Source organism: Leuciscus leuciscus, assembly GCF_965113295.1.
Source record: "Leuciscus leuciscus genome assembly, chromosome: 17".
Taxonomy (NCBI): Eukaryota; Metazoa; Chordata; class Actinopteri; order Cypriniformes; family Leuciscidae; genus Leuciscus; species Leuciscus leuciscus.
The window spans coordinates 38,190,737-38,213,991 of NC_138741.1; the positions used below are offsets into that span (position 1 = coordinate 38,190,737).

The following is a 23,255-nucleotide window of genomic DNA, read 5'->3' on the forward strand; positions in this document are numbered from 1 at the left end:
AAAAAAAAAACGTTAAAGTTCTAAGAACATTCAGAAATAACGTTTTCATTACTTAATGGCAACTTTAGTAAAACATCCTTACAATGTATTTGTGTTAGCTGGGTAACATTGTGTAGTTGTTGTGAAATATTTTCAAGGGCAAATACAGTCAAACCAAAATGTATTCCGACACCTTCAACATTTCTCACATTATCAGTTTACTCGCTATAGTTTAGAAAATGGTAATAAAATATGAGAAGAACTGATGATATTTGACTGGTTTTGTCCGTCCTTCTGTTAGACTGTCTCACACATGAATTATGTTGAATATCTGTCAGCTGTTAAATTTAACTACACAATTAGATAATACCAGTTTAGCTCAACCAATCACCAAGCAATGCTTCATTTTGTTCAGTCTGTGTGTAAAAAGAGCATTAGCAATTAAAGACAAAACACTTCAGCAAAACATGATCAGCTCAAAGTGTCTGAATCATTTTTTTATCCCAAATTTTTATAGATTTTACTGGTAGTCACTGTATGAAGAATATTTGGGTATAATATGTCACACTCAAAGTTTACTTTATTTCATTTATGTAAGTGAGGATAGCAAAATATAGTGTCCTGCACCCGCTATTAAAAATGATATCTGGTGTGTGAATAATTGTGGTTTGCCTGTATATATGAAAGAGAGGAAACTCAGCCTCAGTGTTTTGATGATCGTGCTCAACACGCAGGGTCTTTATCTGGAGGTGTAACAGCAGAAACAGATGGAGGGGGTGAATACTTTCACACGGCACTACGGCGTAATCGTGAGCCACGGGACGGAGGAGAAGAACGGATGGCACTTGATGTCACTCACACCACCGCCTCCTGATCCCAGACGATAGCCTGCATCACACTGGAGCAACTGCGGGAAACGAGGAGAAAACGCTTGCGTTCAGGGAACCGTCAGCGGTGGCTCACAGTTAAGGAGAATATACAGAGACAGAAGAGAAAAGGTTTTATATACTAATATAAAAAGCTTTATAACAAGACGGTGATACACCACAAACACATTTATGAGTACAGATTATACATGCAGATCATTAATAAGTACAGTTTACTCACTGCATTCATGCTCTTACTAGTTTTCCATGTAATATCCATGTATGTTTTATGTCATATCCATGTATAATTATATTTATGATGATTTTAAGTTGTTCGAAGGAAGTCTAGAGTCTCACTACTCAGAAACCACTGGTTTTAATAACTTAGTTTTAGTGGAGTGACGGGGGAAGTGTTCACGACAACCACATTTACACAAGATACAGTATGAACTATATTCGAATCGTTTAGTAAATGTGTGCAAGATGGGATGTTTGCTGTGAAACCTATTTCATTTTAAATTAGGTATATATAGATGTGTGCCATGAATGCAGCATTAAGCAGCAGGTTAACCTTGTTCCTTAAATAAATAAAAAAAAGAGTAAATAGCTAAATTTAGTTAACTGGATTTGCTTTTATTGTATTTAAGTAAAGAAGTATGCAAACATTGTTTTTGTCTATAATTTAAATGCCAAACGATACATTAAAGGTGACATATTATGTCCCTTTTCACAAGATGTAATATAAATCTATGGTGTCCCCAGAATGTGTCTGTGAAAGTTCAGCTAAAAATACCCCTCAGATCATTTATTAGAGCTTGTCAAATTTGCCCCTTTTTGGGTGTGAGCAAAAACGTGCTGTTTTGTGTGTGTCCCTTTAAATGCAAATGAGCCGCTGCTCCGCCTTCGTTCAGAAGAGGGCGGAGCCTTTACACAAGCTTCAGAAACTCCAGCAATAACAAAACAGGCCAATCTCACTCATCCAGAATCCCAGAATAACCAGTAGCGAGTGCAGCCTTACGGAGAGCCTTCACTTTTAGACGTTTCTGAATGTTAGTGGAGACATTTCTGTAGTTGTTGTGGAGTTACATTGATCATCTCATCATCATGTTTAACTTCTACACAAGTGTCCACAGTTCCTGACGTCTTTATAAGACAGCGGTGACATGTTTTGGTCAGTAGTGTTCAGTGCTCGTCTGTGCTCAACCACAGAACAGTTTCATGCTTGTCTCGAACTTTTGCCATTGCGTTAGAACCGGTTACACTGTTGTCGTGTGTGAAAACCAAATGGCGGCGCCGTGCGTGGAAACGTGGCTCCTAAAAAGAATGACATTTACAAAACCCAAAAAACCTTACCAAAATTGTTATACGTTAGTGCATTTTATTTTTTTATTTTTTTGAAATCCAAGTTTTGGAATTGAGAATATATTGTCGAGTCTGATTTATATATCTCATTGAAATTTTATGTGATATTGTACTTATATATATATATATTTTTTTTTATCTATGTTTTGGAATACATTGTTGACTTTGATTTGTTACACTTTAGTGCATCGTTATATTATGTTTTTTGTGTGTTTTTTTTTACATATTATGGTTCAAAATTATAGGTTTAATTATGTTTTGGTGAGATATGTCCTCTCTATTTATCTAACAATTTCTTCTCTATTGTGACTGTTCTGCATTACATAAATAGGTGGTTGTCACATGACTCAAGCACTGCACACACTGTCCTATCAGCTTGTATTGAGAGAGCAGTTACCTCAGTGAGAAGCGAGGCGGCTGCTGTACTGATGAACTCTGGGATATGGAGTGGCGTGTGAGGGTGAATGCCTGTCGGGTGGCACTGCCACAGCGGCTGGAGAGAAACAAAGTTGAACAGGTGAAAACAACACATTAAAGACCTAGGAGATTTGCTGTTCCTTTTTGAGTTCGGTTCACTCAACATTGCATCAGTAGCTGATAGGGGTGTGAACCTACACTGGTCTCGGGGTGTCTACAACAGCTCGGGGTGAAAACAGCTAACGTGGTTTATCAAGTTAGTGGTATTACCTCCTGCATATTCTATTTGTGCGTGACATGAGCGCACACAGCGCATGAGTCTTCTGCAGGTCGTGCTTACCAGGTTGTTCATCAAAGCCGAATGTGCCCAGATGTAGGCTTTTAAAGTAGTTGGAGCATTTTTTTTTTCTCACACTCGCGTCTCACCTCCCTCTGCCATTGTATGCTACCTCGACAATGCACGTACGCGACAAATGACGTCAGAAAAGCATCAGTACATTATAATCGGTTATGGACTATTACTGAACCGATACCGAATCGTCCTCGTCTGCATCGTGATGCATCGTAGAAACGATTAATTTCGACACCCCTAGTAGCTGACAACGAAGGTGAGACCTGTTCTTCCTGTGGGGAACCTCTCAAAGACAAGGATCACCACAATTGCTGTTTTCTGCCTGGGTCGCGCCAACGCTGAGAAAGCGCTGAGTGGCTCGGACTTTCTCTCCGCACTCGACTTGCTCTCGTGCTGGGCTCCTGACTCCAATCGACCACTCGAGCCAAGCCGCAGAAAAAGCAGATGTGCCCGGGAGGGAGTGACCAGCTCCCATCGGCTCAATGCCCTTGGCCCCTTGTCCGCCTGAGCTATCTTCGCCAGTATATTTTATAGAAGCTAGCATTCGCCCCTCCCCTGGAGCCCATGATGTAGTTTATTTTGGCACATCCGAGGATGATGAGGATGTTATGTCCACAGCGGCGTCGAAGAGAGAGGAGTGGAGCTCCATGTAAGAAATGTTGATGCTTCAGACGGATGTGAGAGCCCAGATCCGGCCCAACACTATGTTGCTGTCTGGGTGAGTTTCACACAAACATGAATGAGGAGCTGCTGAGGATCCTCATATGGTTGAGGATGAGCTGGGGTTGGAGTGGTCTTCCCCTGCAGAGCCTGTAAGGAGGCAGATGGACAAGTGGTAACCTTCAGTTGAGCTTCTGCTGGAAGACCAGTCCCCAAAAGCTGGCATGATCTTCCCTGAGGTTCATGAAGAGATCTTTAAGACCTGGCGTGCCTCTCACCTTACGCGCGCTCATGCTTCTGTAGTCTCAGCCTCAGACGTCGCATTCTTTATCTGTCCGCCTGGAAACAAATGCCGTGACGCCCTTACCAAGATCAACTAAACGCTGGATTTTCAAAAGTATGAAGTTCGCGGCTCCATTGTTGAAGTAAACTTGCACAACGTTCTTGAATGAATGATCTTGCAGCGCTGAGCTGGAAATCCCAGACATTTCATCAAGCGAAGATGCTGAAAGAGATGTACGAGACCGACCCAGACCTGGACGTCCTCAAGGAGCTCTGTACGCTACTGGCTTAAAGGGTTAGTTCACCCAAAAATGAAAATTCTGTCAGTAATTAATCACCCTCATGTTGTTCAAACCGCGTAAGACCTTCGTTCATCTTCGGAACACAAATTAAGATATTTTTGATGAAATCTGAGAGCTGATCACTTCTCCATAGGCTGCTAGGTGACCGAAACTTGCTGGCCCAGAAAAGTTATTAAAGAGATCGTTAATATAGTCCAAGTGACTACAGTGGCTCAATCTTAAGTATATCAAGCGACGAGAATACTTTTTGTGCGCAAAAACAAACAAAAATAACGACTTTATTCCACAATTCATTTCCTTCTCTCTGGGCCTCTAGTTGGTTCACGTAGTGTTTTAGCGCAGCGCGTCTGTGTTATACGTCACCACGTAGGCTCACTATTGGCCGACGCTGTTTATGTGTGTGATGCGTGATGACGTATAACACAGACGCGCAGCGCAAAAAAACTACGTGAACCAACTAGAGGCCCAGAGAGAAGGAAATGAATTGTGGAATAAAGTCGTTGTTTTTGTTTGTTTTTGCGCACAAAAAGTATTCTCGTCGCTTGATATACTTAAGATTGAGCCACTGTAGTCACTTGGACTATATTAACGATCTCTTTAATAACTTTTCTGGGCCAGCAAGTTTCGGTCACCTAGCAGCCTATGGAGAAGTGATCCAGCACTCAGATTTCATCAAAAATATCTTAATTTGTGTCCCGAAGACGAACGAAGGTCTTACGGGGTTGGAACAACATGAGGGTGAGTAATTACTGACAGAATTTTCATTTTTGGGTGAACTAACCCTTTAATGCTGAGAGCAACGAAAACGACGGCCCAGTCTATTGGCCGCACAATGGGGAGCTTAGTGGTGCTGGATTGGCATCTATGGCTAACACTCACAGCTCAAAGGACTCCGGCAAGGCCGCGCTCCTGGTTGCACCGGTATGTCCAACGGGTCTGTTTGGCGACATGGTGGAAGCATTCACTGGGTGCCTAAACAGCCGCCCCTGTCCGTCCAAGCTCCCGCTCTTCATCCTCTCAGCAGCCATTGCAGCGACTGGCAACCAGCTCAACTTCAGCCTCTCAGAGAGAGCCTGAACCTGAAAGACGCAGGGAGCAAAGCGTTTCCCCTACCCGAAGTGCCAGGGTCCTTGTCGCAGTAAACCGGGGAAGGAATTCTCTGCCGTGTACCTGACATCATTGGCCGGAGGACGGAGCGCTGCACAGTCACGAAGAAGAGTCAGGAATGAGTCGTTTCCAGGAATGAGTCGTTTCCAGGAATGAGTCGTTTCCAGTTTCCAGTCACGATTCAGAGGAAATAGCGTTCAGAGCCACGTTATATAGATGGGGGAGGCACAGCCTCCCAGCGAGCTTGAACGCTATTGGCCTGTGCTCTACACCGGCGTGATTCAATGAGGCTTCAGTATTTTCGAAGAAAGGTGTCATCCCTAATCCCTGATCATCCTCATATACTGATTGGCTTCATCACTCTGTCTCCTCTCCACCAATAAGCTGGTGTGTGGTGGGCGTTCTGGCGCAATATGGCTGCCGTCGCATCATTCAGGTGGATGCAGCTCATTGGTGGTGGTTGAGGAGATTCCAACTTCCATATGCAAAGCGCTCTGAGTGCCGAGAAAAGCGCTATATAAATGTAACAAATTATTTCCCCATAGCTTCAGCTACTGACACAATGTCTCATTCCCTCCTCTCAGGAAACCAGAGTTATGTGAGTAACCAAGATTAAGTTTTGATACGCCATGTAATTGTAGAAAATTTTGTTCAAAGACGACTGCAAAAATACCTCAAAAGCCTATACATGACAAAACAGACAAATTTGACTTTCACTAACAAATACATAGTAAAGGTGTCATCCAACAATCTGAGCTGTTTGCAGTGCATGTGATTCTTGGGTTAGTTTTAAATCTTTACTTTTAAAGCAGATTTGTTTTGCTTACCATGCCAGTGAGAAGCTCATATAATAAAGCTCCAAGACTCCACCAATCACACGCCTCTGTGATTTTCAATACGCCTCCAATTTCTGCACCAAATTAGTAAAAAAAACTAGTTATTACATCGTAAGAGAACAGAATGTGTCTGAATGTGTTTGATGTGATTGTGAAAAACCAATTGAAATGTCTTACCTGGTGCACAGTACATCTCTTCCATTGCTTTCGGGTTAATTTCAGGCTGAACTTCCGTCCATAGTCCAAAGTACGTAAGACACGCTTCACCTGTGTGCAATATAGTTGAACAACTGTTTTAAAATACTAGAATGACGTTCCAAACCTGTTGTCTTTCCTCCGTGAAACACAAAAAGAGATGCTGGACATAATGTCCGAGCTGCTCTTGTCCATCTAATGAAATTGACAATGAAATGACAAAATAGTTCCGTAAACGACAATAAGCCCTATATTGCAAAATCTTCTAAAGTCATATGATACAAAGCCGTCACAATCCAATGATGATGAACCAATGATGTTTGGTAACAATGATATCAAACCTAGTGCGACGCATCTAAATCTGCCATTTTTCCTTCAGATCTTGACAGTAAAAATCACTAATTATTTCTTTATATGGACAAGAGTATGTTCTTGTTTCCCGTGGGTGAATTAATGATGGATAAATTAGTTTTTCTGTGAACTTTTCCTGTATTATATCAGATAACTGAAAAAGATTCAACATACTGTCAATGTGTAGTTCAAGGTTAGCCAATCCTGCTCTTGGAGGTTTACCTTCCTGCAGATTTCAGTTTCAACCTGGTCCAACACACCTGCCTGTTATTTTCATGTAATTCTGTGATTTGCAGTCTCAGGTGTGTTGGAGCAGGTTTGAGCTGAACTCTGCAGGATGGTAGCCGTCCTGGAGCAGGATTATATATGTATAGTTTCAAAGTTAAGATGCATAGGACAGTGCTCTTCAACTCCAGTTCTGGAGGGACACTGTCATGCAGAGTTTTGCTCCAAACCCAATCAAACTCACCTGCCTGTAATTTTCTAGTAATCCTGAAGACCTTAATTAGCTTGTTCGGGTGGGTTTAATTAGGGTTAGAGCTAAACTCTGCTGGACAGTAGTGATGTTCTTTTAAGCCGGTAACCAGTCGAGCCGGTTCACAGAATCAAACTGAATCAAACTTTATTTCCGAGTTGATGATACACGTGATTTTTTTCCCAAACCAGTTCAGCGGAAATCCCGCCCTGCAGCCGATTTCATTGGTTTAGGTTACAGTGACAGGTAGGTTTAGGAATCCGTGTTCGGTGTAGTCAATCAGGGGTGCGTTTCCCGAAAGCATCGTTGGCCAACTATGGTCGCAAGTTCATCGCAATGTCCATTGAACTCTATTGGCAACGAAGGAACTTGCGACCATAGTTGGCTAACGATGCTTTCGGGAAACGCACCCCAGTACAGTGATTGACATGACCAATGAAAACGTTAGAATCGGCTGCAGGGCGGGATTTCCGCTGAACTGGTTTGGGGGGGAAAATCACGCTTAGGATGCAAGGCACACTTCCAAAGTAGCTTCCAAACGCTCCTTTGCAGCACTGAAAGAGCCAGTGACCATGTCCAGATGGGTTACTGAATCAAAAATAAATTAATCAAAAAGTACTGATTTGACCCACTGGTTATCCTCTGAGAACTCTGTCAGCTCATTCGGTTCTTTTTCCAGTCAGACATAATCAAAAAGCTGACTTTCAACTCTGCCTGTAGTTTTGATTCTTAATTTCTGGATTTGCTTATTGGTTTATTCTGTGCTGCGAAAGAAGCTTGTGCGCTACTTCGGATGTGCATCTGGTGTCATCAACCTGGAAATAAAGTTTGATTCTGTGAACCGACTCGACCGGTTACTGGCTTACAACAAGGATTTGTTCAAGAATTGAACATCACTACTGGACAGTGGCCCCGCAGGATCAGATTTGAAGGCTAAAGACTTGGCAACAGAAGACATACCATTGCTGCGAAGTAGAACATTTCTTGGGTTTAGGTCCTGGCACATGATGCCCTGCTCATGAAGACTTTCTAATGCCAACAGAATCTGAGCTCCCCACAGTCGCACCTCATCCTCAGGGAGTCCCTGTCTACCCCACTTCCATTTGGCACTGAAGTTCTTGGCCTTAATTTGTGCATGATGGCCCAAGCCGTTCACCTTAATCAGCTGTTCCATATGAGGGTATTCTAGTTTAGTTTCACTCCAACAGGAGCTGTTTGTGGTGGGTGCTGATGGGAAAGAGATCATGCCAACTTGAGGTTGTTTATATGAAGGGCTGAAACAATGCCAGTTCTCCATGTCCTCCTTCCCAACCTCCCTCACCATATCAACAGTGTTCACCCGAGAAGTCATCTCTGTGAAGTCTAAAGAGATACCTTCTTGCTTTTGAGTTGTACATTCAAATGGATAGCGATGAGAACGGACTTTGCTCAACTCAGCCACAAACTGTCCAAGCTGTCCATTTCCACTGGGTTTACAGTTAGAAACACCCTGTTCTTGAGGATATCCATCATGAGCTTGGTTTCGTGGAGGTAAATGTGATGTGTTGGGAACTATCCGAACTCTTTGTGGAAGTACATCAACTGTGTTGCAAAGGGTTGGTTGTGCGTTTTCACCAAATAAAGAGGCTGGAGTGATCTGAGCTGCACAGCTGAATCCTAGAATATCCGAGTTTGAACCTGGAACAGTGAAACTTTCACAACCCTGAGCAGGTTCTAAAGCAATCCAGGCTTTGTTCAGATCCATGCAAGAGTCAATCCGCTCAATGCGGACATCATTTCCTAGAAGGTCGGAAGTGACATCAAGAGGATCCCGAGTGTCCACAATCACACAGGGATGAACGGGAAGAGGAACATTATCCTGAGGTAAAGAATTAAGAACATTGTGTGGACAGACAGAAGGAAGCGCATTATCTGTCCTCATTGCATACAATCCTGGAGAACCCCCCTGTTGGCGCCCCGTATCTTCACAGTAGGAATGGGTTCTACAGTTCTCAAGACAATGACCAGCTGGGATCCCTGGCCTCTCAAGAGGTGTAGTTCTCTCACATTTCTCATTGAGGTAAATATCCTGGTGGATAGCAGGGAGGGTGTAGCTGTTCTTCAGGTAGATCTTGTGCTGGTTGGGGCTGAAGCATTCTGGATACTCCCTGACTGCTTCACTTCTGACCCTGTTCAGTCTGGAAAAGAGTCTTCCACCTGTAGAAAAGCAGAGCTGTTAAACTATATGTCATTGTGAGCAGATGAACAACTCTGAGGAACTTATGGCCTACGAACTGTTGAAACAATATAGATAAGTGTTCTTCAAATCAGGAACTTGAGGTCCACTGTCCTGCAGAGTTTTGCTCCAACCTTGATCAAACTCCTGGAGAAGTTGATCAAGGTCTTCAGGATTACTAGAAAATTAAAAGGCAGTTTACTGTGATTAGGGTTGAGGCTAAACTCTCCAGGGCTAGATATGAAGATTCCTGATATAGATATTTTTTTCAGAGCGTGTGCAACAAATATTCCCATGCATGCATTTTTCTTGACCTTTATCTCCTGACCTTTGCACCATCGATTTCATGATTAGACCTCAGTACTGTTGGTGGCATCCAATCCTGATCCTAGAAGGCCACTGTCATGCAGACTGTTGATCTAACCTGTTCCAACACACTTGCCTGGACGTTTATAGTGATCCTGCAGACCTTTATTGGCTTGTTCAGGCGTGTTTGATTAGGGTTGGAGCCAAACTCTGCAGAGGAGTGGAGCTTGAGGGCCAGAGTTTAGAATCCCTGCTGTAGAGTTTAGGGCCAATGTCATGCAGAGTATAGCTTGATATGGATCTTTTTGTTCAGTGTGCAACACATTTTCCCATGTAAAACATTTTTCCTGACTTTTATCTCCTAATTCTAGCTCCGTCCCTTTGATTTAGATACTGTTGAGCAGGGGTGTCCAATCCTGCTCCTGATGGGCCAATGTCCTATAGAGCAGGGGTTCTCAAATCTGGCCCTTGAGGTCCACTTTCCTGCAGAGTAAGTTCACTTAATATTCAACAATATGATTGATCTCCTTCAATTGACACCATTGTATGAGAACTGAACTGAGCTGGACGATGACATGACTGTTTTCCCCAGAGCTGCTGTATAGACAAATTAACTAAATTAATAACTTTTTTTTAAACGGAAATTAACCATCACTGAAATTACTTAAGCTGGACTATGACACTATTTTCTTCTAGATCTGCTGTACAGCCGAAAAAAACTTTGTTGCATAATTTTCCTGTTATCACTGCCCAAACAGCAACATAGGTGTGTGTTGGACATCGGCTGCGGCTGGATGTAACCGCTTTCAGGCGAGAGGAGCTGAAAACGGAGACGTGAAGTCGGACTTTGTGTTTGCATACTTTACCACAGCTGAAGTGAAATAAATGCAATATTTGCCAAATACACAGATGTTTCAGAGACATTTTCATTCAATACTTTATGTACTGCTTCATACAGTATCTGTTTGAACAAGGATAAAGTTCAACATAAGCCTATAGCAACTATCAGCCTATGGAGTCTACGTTTTTTAATACGTTTTATTTTGATAAACATGACACAATATAACATCGCGACTTCATGAAAAAAGTGTTTACTGTTATAAAAAACTGATTTGTGAGCTTTAGTGGAACTAAAGTTGAGAGAATAAACACGAAACACACATGATCGTTGTCATGCGGTCTTTCCATCTTTACTCTCCTCATGTTACGTTACGGAGATCGACTACTTTTGACTGACAAAATTCCAGCCACTGAAAACACTAACTGATAAAGTGAGTCGTACAAAACCTTTCTTTTTAGTAAACTCTGTGTACACAAACAATGTTGTCACTGCTAGAGTTCATGTGTAGAGCCCCTGTTGATACTTCAAGCACAGTTTCATGTTGTGTCGAGCCTTCTTAGTGTTTTAAAAATAGCGATTTTGATGCTATCACAGTCGTGCCCCAAGCACTCCCATTCAAAAGGCATTTTGACCGAAAAAGAAAATACGGTCAATCTTAAAAGTGGCGTTTCCATTCTAATTATGCTTTTACACGAATGTTTGACTCGGGTAGATTAACAAAAAGAGCCTAGGTTGCAATTTGGCGTGAGTTACCCTTTAAAAGATCTTATATCAGATATGACCTTTTGATAGAACTAACAAAATCGAGAGCATGTAGGCTCTTATCATATATGGATCCTAAGCTCTGGAATAGCCTTCTGGGTTATGTTTGAGACAGACACAGCTTAAGTTAGGACTGAAAACCATCTGTTCAACAAAGACGATCCTCATATTCACTGAATATGCATTGCATTCTCATCCTAGGGACGTCATAAACTGACGCTTTTGACATTTCGTCTACATCGAACGCACATGGCACCCTTTAGCGTCAATATGACACGCACAGAGCTTTGTTCGGTTATGGGTAGGTTTAGGTCTGGGGTAGGGTTAGGGTTAGACCGCTAGGAGGCGCCTTCTGGTCCATATCTATCTGCGTCTCATATTGACGCTAAAGGGTGCCATGTGCGTTCGATGTAGACGAAATGTCAAAAGCGTCAGTATATGACGCCTTGGGATGAGAACGGGCTGGAATATGATGGTTGGGTTCCCCAGCAGGATCTTGGTTCCTGTTTCTTCCTCATCAACACCGGTGAAGTTTTTTCCTTGCCTCTTTCACATTTGTCTTGTTCACTGGGGATATACTATGTCGAACTGCTTTGGAACAATATACAATGTGAAAAGTGCTACTCACCTTGAACACGTTCTAGATGGAGGAACACAGTGTCTTCACTGACATAGTATTTTAGCAGCTTCACCATGAAGGGCACTCCCTGAGGAATGATGGTCGACCTCTCACGGCTCTCCCAGCTCGACTTGGGTAAACTCTGTCCACAAAGCAGAATTTTTCACACCAGAATTAGGCCCTTTCTGGTGAGCTGCCTCTTTAGACAGCCTTTTAGGGCAACATAAATGAGCTCCTGACACAAAGTCTGTTCCAAAAGGAAGGCAGCATTGGCATGACTGGACTGCCCTTTAGTATGCTGACTAGTAAGATAGCTTGATTTAACCAAATTCTAAGGCTTGGTTCAGACATACAGCACCATAACTACAAGCACAGGGTCACTTGTGCTTTGATTAATAAAAAAATAAAAAAACATAGGGATGCACTGATATAAACATTTTGGCCGATACCGATAACCAATAATTCTTTATATTTGAAAGCCGATAATCGATATATTGGCCGATAAATCTAAATCCACATTTTTATATAATTTTTGAGAGCCTGATTACAAAAACAAAAGTCTCACCATTAAAAGCCACGTCCCACGCACACAATTATGATGTTCTCATTATAATTTTATGTAGTTGATATGACAGACTTGTGCTCCACATGTTGCACTGAACTGTATTTTCCTTTTTCAAAGTGATTCCAATCATATTTCAAGCAATTTAAAACCATCATGGCAGACAGTGCACATCTGATGTGCCTCAGCTGAAGGAAATCCATTATTTATCTGCTTTAATATATCAGCAACATTTTCTTATCAGACCGATTACGATAACATTAAAAAATGAACATTTATCGGCCGATACCGATACGGTGGCCGATATATCGTGCATCCCTAAACATTTCTGCTTTGTAGCTCAAACAGTAGAGCATGACACTAACAACGACAAGGACATGGGTTTGATTCCCAGTGAATGCATGAATTGGGAAAAAATGTATAGCTTGAATGCAATGTAAGTCACTTTGGATAAAAGTATCTGCCAAATGCATAAATGTAACAGACCTTTGGCATTATACAGAATTAATGTGATTTCTGGATTGCTGTGTTGAGTATTTCTTTTAATAAAAACAACAACAAAAAAATCTAATTTTCATTACTGTAATGCAGAAAAATAATGATATATTATTGAAATTGCACATTATTTAAACAGCATGGTAGTATTTATTGTATTTCCTATAGTGTTTGCCGGTTTCAAATGACTTTTTTGTTTTGTCCACCTGTCTCTATAGCTGGCCAATTCTAATATCTCAAGTGTCTGGTTTCAGTAACCCGAGACGAGTTTGTACTCAGATTTAGCTTTTAACAGGATCAATCCAAGCAGACTCGCAGTAATAACAGCCCAGACAGCAACACAGTGTCGGCCCGGATGGCCTGATTCCCACTCACTTCTGAAAGGAACCCATACACTAGAATACTTCTGTTTCAAATGCCTACCTTAACAATAAATGTCTCCTTGCTTATCAGACTTTCAACCGTCAGCACCTGTGGAAAACACACATTATAACTATTGCACTTCCAATGACTTTAATGTCTTGGCATATAGAGAATTGCTGACTAGTTGTAAGCCATGAGAAGCATGAGAGGAGCAGATATTTCTCACATACTGTACCTTATCAATGATTCCAACGACTTTGCACATCGCCAGATTCTCCACCGGCGAACTTAGATGTCTGATCGACCGAAACCGTAAGCTACTATAACCCTGATGACCAGGAGAATAACACGTGTCAGAGAAAAAAACATAGTCATATATAATATAGTCATAGGATAACATAGGATATTAACTAATAGCAAACATCTGGTTCACATTGCAGCTTATTCTGGCCAAGAACCGCCCACTTCAGACCTGTTCACTCCAAGGACGATAACTATAACGATAATTATAAAGATTTAATAATCGCTCTAACTCTAAGAGAAAAGCGAAGTCCACACCACAACTACAACTATGACACCACAGAGGAACGACATCGTTAGAATTACTTTTAGAGGGATTTTGTCCAGCTTATGAACTATAAAAACATCGACAGCCAATCAGAATCAATCCTGCTGTAAAGAGTCCGAGCATTTAAAGTGGAAAACGACAAAACTGCAGCGCTTATAATAAACAGAAGGATCTCGGCAGTTGGAGGGGTGTGGGATTTCTGGGGTTTTTCTCCCCCATTAACATTTTTCTGGATTCCATTTAAATTGTAAAATTAAATGTTAGTACTCAAAAAAAAAAAAGCATGTCTAATTGATTAAATAATTTTTTTAGAATTTCATGTTGTCCCGAATTCCATTTGATTATATAAACTATATGTATATATATATATATATATATATATATATATATAGGTGTGTGTGTGTGTGTGTGTGTGTGTGTGTGTGTGTGTGTGTGTGTGTGTGTATATAATTACATATTTAAGGCATTTTAGTCATTAAAAACGCATGTCTATTCAATTGCATTCATAAAACTTAAATACATTTTATATTTTATCTTTTAAGAAATTGTGTGTTTACTGTTAAAATTAAATCATGGAAGAAAAATAAAGTTTTATTACTATTACTTTGAGTATTACTAAGTACATTCTACTCTATAATAGTAATATATTTCTGTTACAATTTCTTCACGTTAAACTTTAGATAAGTGAATAAAGTTACTTATCCACATTTAACCCCTTAAGCCCTGAAGGCAAGTTGTTTTTTCTGAGTGACATACACGAAAGGACTCATAACTCCAAAACTTATTGATTATAAATATTTATCAGCAAATAACTCAGCACAACTTAGGAGTTTATTCAATTGGCTACATGCATTGAAAGGTTCAGACTCTAAGCTTTCAAATGACACTGATTTTGTGTTTTTCAAGGCAGTAGTTTTGAAAAATATGATTATTATTTTATTTTATAATTATTATTATACACAGACGGTAAACTCCCGTTTAGAGAGACTGCTCAGCACTCGTTAATAGTTGATTAAAATGGTTAGATGCATTAAAAAGTGGAGTTTCTAAGCTGTAAAATAATATTTTGTCTTATTCAATTCAGTGGTTGCTTAGAAATTTGATTATTCAAGTTTGGCCATAAAAGTAACAACAACAAAAAAACAAATCAAAAGAGAAAAATCATGTTCAGCAAGATCTCATCATGCACATTGGTCACCTACTCCTAAATGAGTGGATCCTTTAGAGATGTTGTCCTGCAAGTAAGAGATGAAGATCTCCTCGGCTCGCTTCAGATATTGAGTGGTCTTCCGCTTCACGGCTTCACGTCTCTCTTTATTTGGATCCACTGTAAGACACGGAAGACTCTGCATTAGCGTGGAGATCTATGAGTGACCCTCTGCTAAACACAGTCTTAATGTTATCTATCCTACCATCTGCCATTTTAGCAGACTTTTCCAATCTAAACCATGTAATTATCAAAATTATCAAACAATATAGTTCCCAGAAAGATCAGAGGATGCAAGTGTTTTGGTTTTCCTTTTCCAAATCAAAATAGTTCATGCTGAGATTTAAATGATGTATCGCCCTCATTACAGATTAACCTACGCTTGCGTCTTTTCTCTTTTTCTTTTCATGGGATATTATCACGCGTGGAACGTTTTTCAAAGCTCTGGATGGCAACCATATATGCAAATATAAGTTAGATTTTGTCTTTCTTCTCAAACAAAGGCTCACAAATGAATTCTATTCTAAATCTCCAATTCTGATATACAGATGTAATTCGTTCTGTTTGTGAATTTGTTTAAATTCTCTACATTTATTTGTGGACTTTAATCTCTTCGAAAAGGAAACTTTCCTCTATTTTGGAAATACACAACAATTATTACCTCATTAATTAGAGGTGTTCAAGTTAAGTTTTATATGTACAGTTTCATTATATATTTTTTGAGTGATTACTGATTACCTCTATGTATTGGTATTGCAAAACTTGCAGTGCACTTGTTCTGTTCCCTGCAATGTGTTTCTTATTACTGGTTTTCCACTTTCAAAGCAATGTTTATTTAGCTGGAAAATATTTGAAGGCAACATGCTGTTTTAATGTATCTTCGTCAGCCCTGTCAGTACAATCTTATTTTGAAGTTGATTTCGTGCCGTTGTACCTGTCTTTGCTTTTCCTGTGGTTTAGCTTCTGTTTTCATGGTTGCCTTGATCTCTAAGGTTGTTCTTCACCCTCAGCAACTGATTCTCCACATCTGTGACTTCTCTAGTTCCTCATTTACTCTGTCTATTTGCAGCCCTATGTTTCAGTTCTCTCTTCTCTATGCATGTCTTTGCTCGTCATTATGCTTGGGTTTCATATCTGTGTTCGTCGTCTTCTTTTGGATTATTTCTTATTTAAAATCAGATATCGCTTCAATTACTCCTTCCACCAGAACCTGACAAATCTATTACTTACTTAGAATTTTATTATCAGCATAAACATTTCATTTAAAAAATTTGGTAGCACTTTACAATAAGGTTCATTAGTTAACATGAGTTAACTACGGTACCTTAGTTAACATGAACTAAGAATGAATAATACTTCTTCAGCATTTATTAGTTAATATTAATTTCAACATTTACTAAGACATTATTTCAATCAAAGGTTGTATTTGTTAACATTAGTTAATGCACTGTGAACTAACATGAACAAACAATGAACAGCTGTATTTTTATTAACTAACATTAATAAAGATTAATAAATACTGTAACAAATGTATTGCTCATTGTTAGTTCATGTTAGTTAATACATTAACTAATGTTAACTAACGAACCTTACTGTAAAGCGTTACCAACATTTTTATTTCCAAATAGTTACATTTAAATCGTTTTCTTATTGTATTGAAATTGATAGATTACATTTTACTAGGATTGGTAACGATAACTGAAAGTAAAGGATAAGTAAAGAATAATCATTTTTTGACTTCTGTTTACCTTGACTGAACTCAGTTAAATGAAACATTAGAAGTGAATCAAGGCAATGAGTTTGCACTTAATAAGTCAACAACGGTTGGCAGTGCACATGTGATCCAAAAGTGTTTTTCAGCATCACTGAACCTCCAGGTCAAAATGTGTTATTCACAGTCAGTAATAATTTTCAGTCACTATATAATTTGATGAGCTCTTTTAGCTATAAAGCCAGAGGACACAACAGTAAAGTACCTTGAACTCCATTGAGCAGCAGATCGACTCCATTCTTATAGTAGCTGAACGCCGCCTCATAATCTTCATTGACTTCTCTGTCCAGCGCCATTCGAATCTGCTGGGCTGCATCGAGCAGATAGTCTTTCTTTGCCATGTTTGTCATCAGTTAGAAAGGGCAAATGTCCACAGGAACCAGAACCAGCCGATGGATCTGTAGTTGTGAAAACACTTCTGAAGTGGCACATTTCTGGTCATTAATAACCCTCCACAAGGCCTCTGGTCTCTCTTGCGTTCACACACATGTGGAGCGAGGCCAGTGTCCTCCTGCGCAACACAGAGAAAATATATAGGTAACACTTTACAATAAGGTTCATTAGTTAACATTAGTTAATGTATACATTAGCTGTAACATTAACTAACATGAACTAACAATGAACAAAACATATGTTACAGTATTTATTCATCTTAGTTAATAAAAATTCAACTGTTGAACATAACTAATGTTACCAAATACACCCTTTGTTTTTATTAATGTATTAGTAAATGTTGAAATTAATATTAACTAAGATTAATAAATGCTGTAGGAGTATTGATCATTCTTAGTTCATGTTAACTAAGGTAGTTAAATAATGTTAACTAATGAACCTTATTGTAAAGTGTTACCAATATATATATATACAGTATATATATATATATATATATATATATATATATATATACACACATATTAGTTCAATTGGTATTATTTATTATATGCTGTATGTGCAAACTGGTAATGATTCTTCAATACTGTTTTAAAACATGGTATATCTGTGGGCAGAACTGTTTTAAGTTATTTTCTAGGGTGTAAAGGTACGTGTATTTGTCCTGAGCCGTCACGGTACAGATGTCAGGGTTCAGTGCATACAGTCAGATGATGAATACAGTCAGACGACGAATTCAGTCAGATGATGAATACAGTCAGATGATGAACACAGTCAGACGATGAATACAGTCAGATGAGGAATAAAGTCAGATGATGAATACAGTCAGATGATGAACACAGTCAGACGATGAATACAGTCAGATGAGGAATAAAGTCAGATGATGAACACAGTCAGATGATGAACACAGTCAGACGATGAATACAGTCAGATGAGGAATACAGTCAGATGATGAACACAGTCAGATGATGAATACAGTCAGATGACGAATACAGTCAGATGACGAATACAGTCAGATGACGAATACAGTCAGATGACGAATACAGTCAGACGACGAACACAGTCAGATGATGAATACAGTCAGATGACGAATACAGTCAGATGATGAACACAGTCAGATGATGAATACAGTCAGATGATGAATACAGTCAGATGACGAATACAGTCAGATGACGAATACAGTCAGATGATGAATACAGTCAGATGATGAACACAGTCAGATGATGAATACAGTCAGATGATGAATACAGTCAGATGATGAATACAGTCAGATGATGAACACAGTCAGATGATGAATACAGTCAGATGATGAATACAGTCAGATGATGAATACAGTCAGACGATGAATACAGTCAGACGATGAATACAGTCAGATGATGAATACAGTCAGATGACGAATACAGTCAGATGATGAATACAGTCAGATGATGAACACAGTCAGATGATGAATACAGTCAGACGATGAATACAGTCAGACGATGAATACAGTCAGATGATGAATACAGTCAGATGATGAATACAGTCAGATGATGAATACAGTCAGATGATGAACACAGTCAGATGATGAATACAGTCAGATGATGAATACAGTCAGACGATGAATACAGTCAGATGATGAATACAGTCAGATGATGAATACAGTCAGATGATGAATACAGTCAGATGATGAATACAGTCAGACGATGAATACAGTCAGACGATGAATACAGTCAGATGATGAATACAGTCAGATGATGAATACAGTCAGATGATGAACACAGTCAGATGATGAATACAGTCAGATGACGAATACAGTCAGATGATGAACACAGTCAGACGACGAATTCAGTCAGATGACGAATACAGTCAGATGATGAATACAGTCATATGATGAATACAGTCAGATGATGAATACAGTCAGATGACGAATACAGTCAGATGATGAATACAGTCAGATGACGAATACAGTCAGACGATGAACACAGTCAGACGACGAATACAGTCAGATGATGAATACAGTCAGACGACGAATTCAGTCAGATGACGAATACAGTCAGATGATGAATACAGTCAGATGATGAATACAGTCAGATGATGAATACCGAATACAGTCAGATGATGAATACAGTCAGATGATGAACACAGTCAGATGATGAATACAGTCAGATGATGAATACAGTCAGATGATGAATACAGTCAGATGATGAATAGTCAGATGACGAATACAGTCAGATGACGAATACAGTCAGATGATGAATACAGTCAGATGACGAATACAGTCAGATGATGAATACAGTCAGATGATGAATACAGTCAGACGATGAAGAATACAGTCAGACGACGAATACAGTCAGATGATGAATACAGTCAGATGAGGAATACAGTCAGACGACGAATACAGTCAGATGATGAATACAGTCAGACAACGAATACAGTCAGATGACGAATACAGTCAGATGAGGAATACAGTCAGACAACGAATACAGTCAGATGACGAATACAGTCAGATGATGAATACAGTCAGATGATGAATACAGTCAGACGATGAAGAATACAGTCAGATGACGAATACAGTCAGATGATGAATACAGTCAGATGAGGAATACAGTCAGATGACGAATACAGTCAGATGATGAATACAGTCAGACAACGAATACAGTCAGATGACGAATACAGTCAGATGAGGAATACAGTCAGACAACGAATACAGTCAGATGACGAATACAGTCAGATGATGAATACAGTCAGATGACGAATACAGTCAGATGATGAATACAGTCAGATGATGAATACAGTCAGACGATGAAGAATACAGTCAGACGACGAATACAGTCAGATGATGAATACAGTCAGATGATGAATACACAGTCAGATGATGAATACAGTCAGATGATGAATACAGTCAGATGACGAATACAGTCAGATGATGAATACACAGTCAGATGATGAATACAGTCAGATGATGAATACACAGTCAGATGATGAATACACAGTCAGACGATGAATACACAGTCAGATGATGAATACACAGTCAGATGATGAATACAGTCAGATGATGAATACACAGTCAGATGATGAATACAGTCAGATGATGAATACACAGTCAGATGATGAATACAGTCAGATGATGAATACACAGTCAGACGATGAATACACAGTCAGACGATGAATACACAGTCAGACGATGAATACACAGTCAGATGATGAATACAGTCAGATGATGAATACACAGTCAGATGATGAATACACAGTCAGATGATGAATACACAGTCAGACGATGAATACACAGTCAGACGATGAATACACAGTCAGACGATGAATACACAGTCAGATGATGAATACACAGTCAGATGATGAATACACAGTCAGACGATGAATACACAGTCAGACGATGAATACACAGTCAGACGATGAATACACAGTCAGATGATGAATACAGTCAGATGATGAATACACAGTCAGATGATGAATACACAGTCAGATGATGAATACACAGTCAGATGATGAATACACAGTCAGACGATGAATACACAGTCAGACGATGAATACACAGTCAGACGATGAATACACAGTCAGATGATGAATACAGTCAGATGATGAATACAGTCAGATGATGAATACACAGTCAGATGATGAATACACAGTCAGATGATGAATACAGTCAGATGATGAATACACAGTCAGATGATGAATACACAGTCAGACGATGAATACAGTCAGATGATGAATACAGTCAGATGATGAATACAGTCAGATGACGAATACTGATGAATAGTCAGACGATGAATACAGTCAGATGATGAATACAGTCAGATGATGAATACAGTCAGATGACGAATACTGATGAATAGTCAGATGATGAATACAGTCAGATGACGAATACAGTCAGATTATGATCCCAGATGATCCCAAAACCAAGGTATGTACCGAACCGTGACTTCTGTGTACCGTTACACCCCTACTATAGAGTGCTGTGAAAGTACAGAGCAGGATTTGCTCAAAACGAGGAAGAACTAGAATTATTTGTTTACAGCTGATGAGTGACACATTGTTCACAAATTAGACTGTGTCTGTTATTTCACATCCAATCAGAATCTAGAGTCTGAACTATTTGTTTATTAGTAATAGTAATATTATAATACTGATAGTTTGTGAAATTAAACAAAATGCACGACTCACCTTTGCGACCCCTGACTTCTGTCACATAAAGCAGCCGTGTGTTTCCATCTGATCATGTTGTGGAAGAGGCTTTATCCTGAATAAAACCAAACACAGAAGTTCATATTCACTCTATACTCAAACAGAGACTGAGAAATACTCAGTGTTTTCTGATGAAGAATGACTGCGATCCTGTAATGTTTATTCTAACAAAGCACTTTACATCAAGTCAATTTATTTACAGCTCTTTTTACAAAACACAAAGTAGCTTTAAATATTGCTGTATTAATGTCACAAGTGCTCATTAGTACCTACGTTTGGGAACTAACCCTAATAGTATATATCAATAATACTAAAATAACACTGTATATGAACAGGCATGATATAATTACCAAAATATGACGAGGTGTGGCAAAACTCACATGACTGTTTTAAAAAACCTGTTCATTCAGTTTTGCCCAATGAAAGTTAAAGTCCGAATAGCAAGGGAAAATAACTGAAGTTCCCTAAACATAATTTACCAAGGGCATTCATAATAGTTTCTGCAAAAATACTATAATTACTGCAATAAATCACAATAAGGCTTGAGACACAATTACCACAAATGAAAGACACTTACACGGCGATCCCATACTCCTTTAAATAATTGTGGTATTTTATGGTAATATTGTGTGCAGGTTGAGCTAGACACACAGAAACAGCAGGAACACAATGTCATGAACATGTGAAGCTATAGCTTGTGTATAGATCGTATACAATCACCATCATACAGTCTCAAACGCGTGTGATGTCACTCGCGACCCCCTTATATGACGGTGATGACGAAGATCTTTCCCAGCAAATACTTTTATAAAACATTACAATATTAAACTGCGCCTGCATATGAAGTAGAACATTCTATCGTATGTTATTAACAGTTAATATGCGCTGTCATTATATATTACAAGAGGAACAGAAAACGAACCTTGCGCGAGATCCTCATCCTCAGCATCCGCTCCGCATCATCAACATCAGGAAGCAGAAACAGCAAACGCTTCCTATTGGCGGATCGTGATCCCCCCCACCCCCGGTGACGTCAGCACGCCCGCCCTGGATGCTGTAACTCACAAACAGTCTGTTACAGAATTTTCAGCACATGCTGTAAATATTAAAGCTAATCAATCACCTGCCTAAGATAACAGCATTTACAACATTCAATTGTGACAACATGCCCCAATCTGGCCTTTATGAAGAATACTCTTGTCCTGAGAAGGCAATTTCAGAGTTCTATTCAAATCTGCCTTAAATCTTAAAGTGACTCTTGTGTAAATGTATTGTGCTCACAACAGATCAGTGTTGTTTTATGATCACTGAGAGAACTGGAATGCCTCGGTCTCTGATGCATTTTGAAAAGGGAACAAAAATGTATATACACTCAACTTCAAAATGATTGGCACCCCTAAAAAAACTACACAAAAAATATGAATATATGAATATTATATAATAATATTTCAAATCTTCCTCACAATGTTTGGAGAAATTGCGCATTCATTTAGTAAAAATGATTCCTTCAAAAGTGGTTTATTTTTTTAAGTAATACTATTAATAACATATATGGACCAAAATTATTGGCACCATTTTTTTTTATGACCTTATATCCTGTTGTCCAAGGGTATTAATGTGAGATTGCAAAATTTTCAAATCATTTTCTCATCCATCAACACAGATAAAACCATTTGATTGTAGCGCTGCACAGAATAGTCATAAAAAAATCAGTAGTCAATTGAAATTAGCAATTTGCACAATTAGGGCAATTATAAAATATAAAAAGCATGAAACAGTTGAAATTTTGCCAG

General features: G+C 39.2%; 2 protein-coding genes across 3 annotated transcripts in view; one reads left to right on the forward strand and one right to left on the reverse strand.

Moving 5' to 3' along the window:
* On the reverse strand, positions 1 to 22,434 carry rps6kl1 (ribosomal protein S6 kinase-like 1). Of its 2 annotated transcripts, none has more exons than XM_082143474.1 (12): positions 22,385 to 22,434; positions 21,442 to 21,517; positions 17,099 to 17,404; positions 15,118 to 15,242; positions 13,583 to 13,675; positions 13,408 to 13,455; positions 11,937 to 12,069; positions 8,145 to 9,380; positions 6,341 to 6,430; positions 6,155 to 6,237; positions 2,605 to 2,700; positions 1 to 886 (listed from the first exon to the last, which is right to left on the reverse strand). In XM_082143474.1, the coding sequence occupies exons 3-12, from the start codon at positions 17,241 to 17,243 to the stop codon at positions 776 to 778; spliced, it is 2,160 nt and encodes a 719-aa protein (XP_081999600.1). In that variant the 5' UTR covers positions 17,244 to 17,404; positions 21,442 to 21,517; positions 22,385 to 22,434; the 3' UTR covers positions 1 to 775. The 2 variants fall into 2 exon arrangements, with proteins under 2 accessions (XP_081999600.1, XP_081999601.1); XM_082143475.1 differs by lacking the exon at positions 22,385 to 22,434 and adding an exon at positions 22,040 to 22,329.
* The window catches only part of LOC309479447 (uncharacterized protein), a 148,951-nt gene that overhangs the window by 39,763 nt on the left and 85,933 nt on the right, over positions 1 to 23,255 (forward strand). The gene's annotated exons all lie outside the window — the stretch shown is intronic.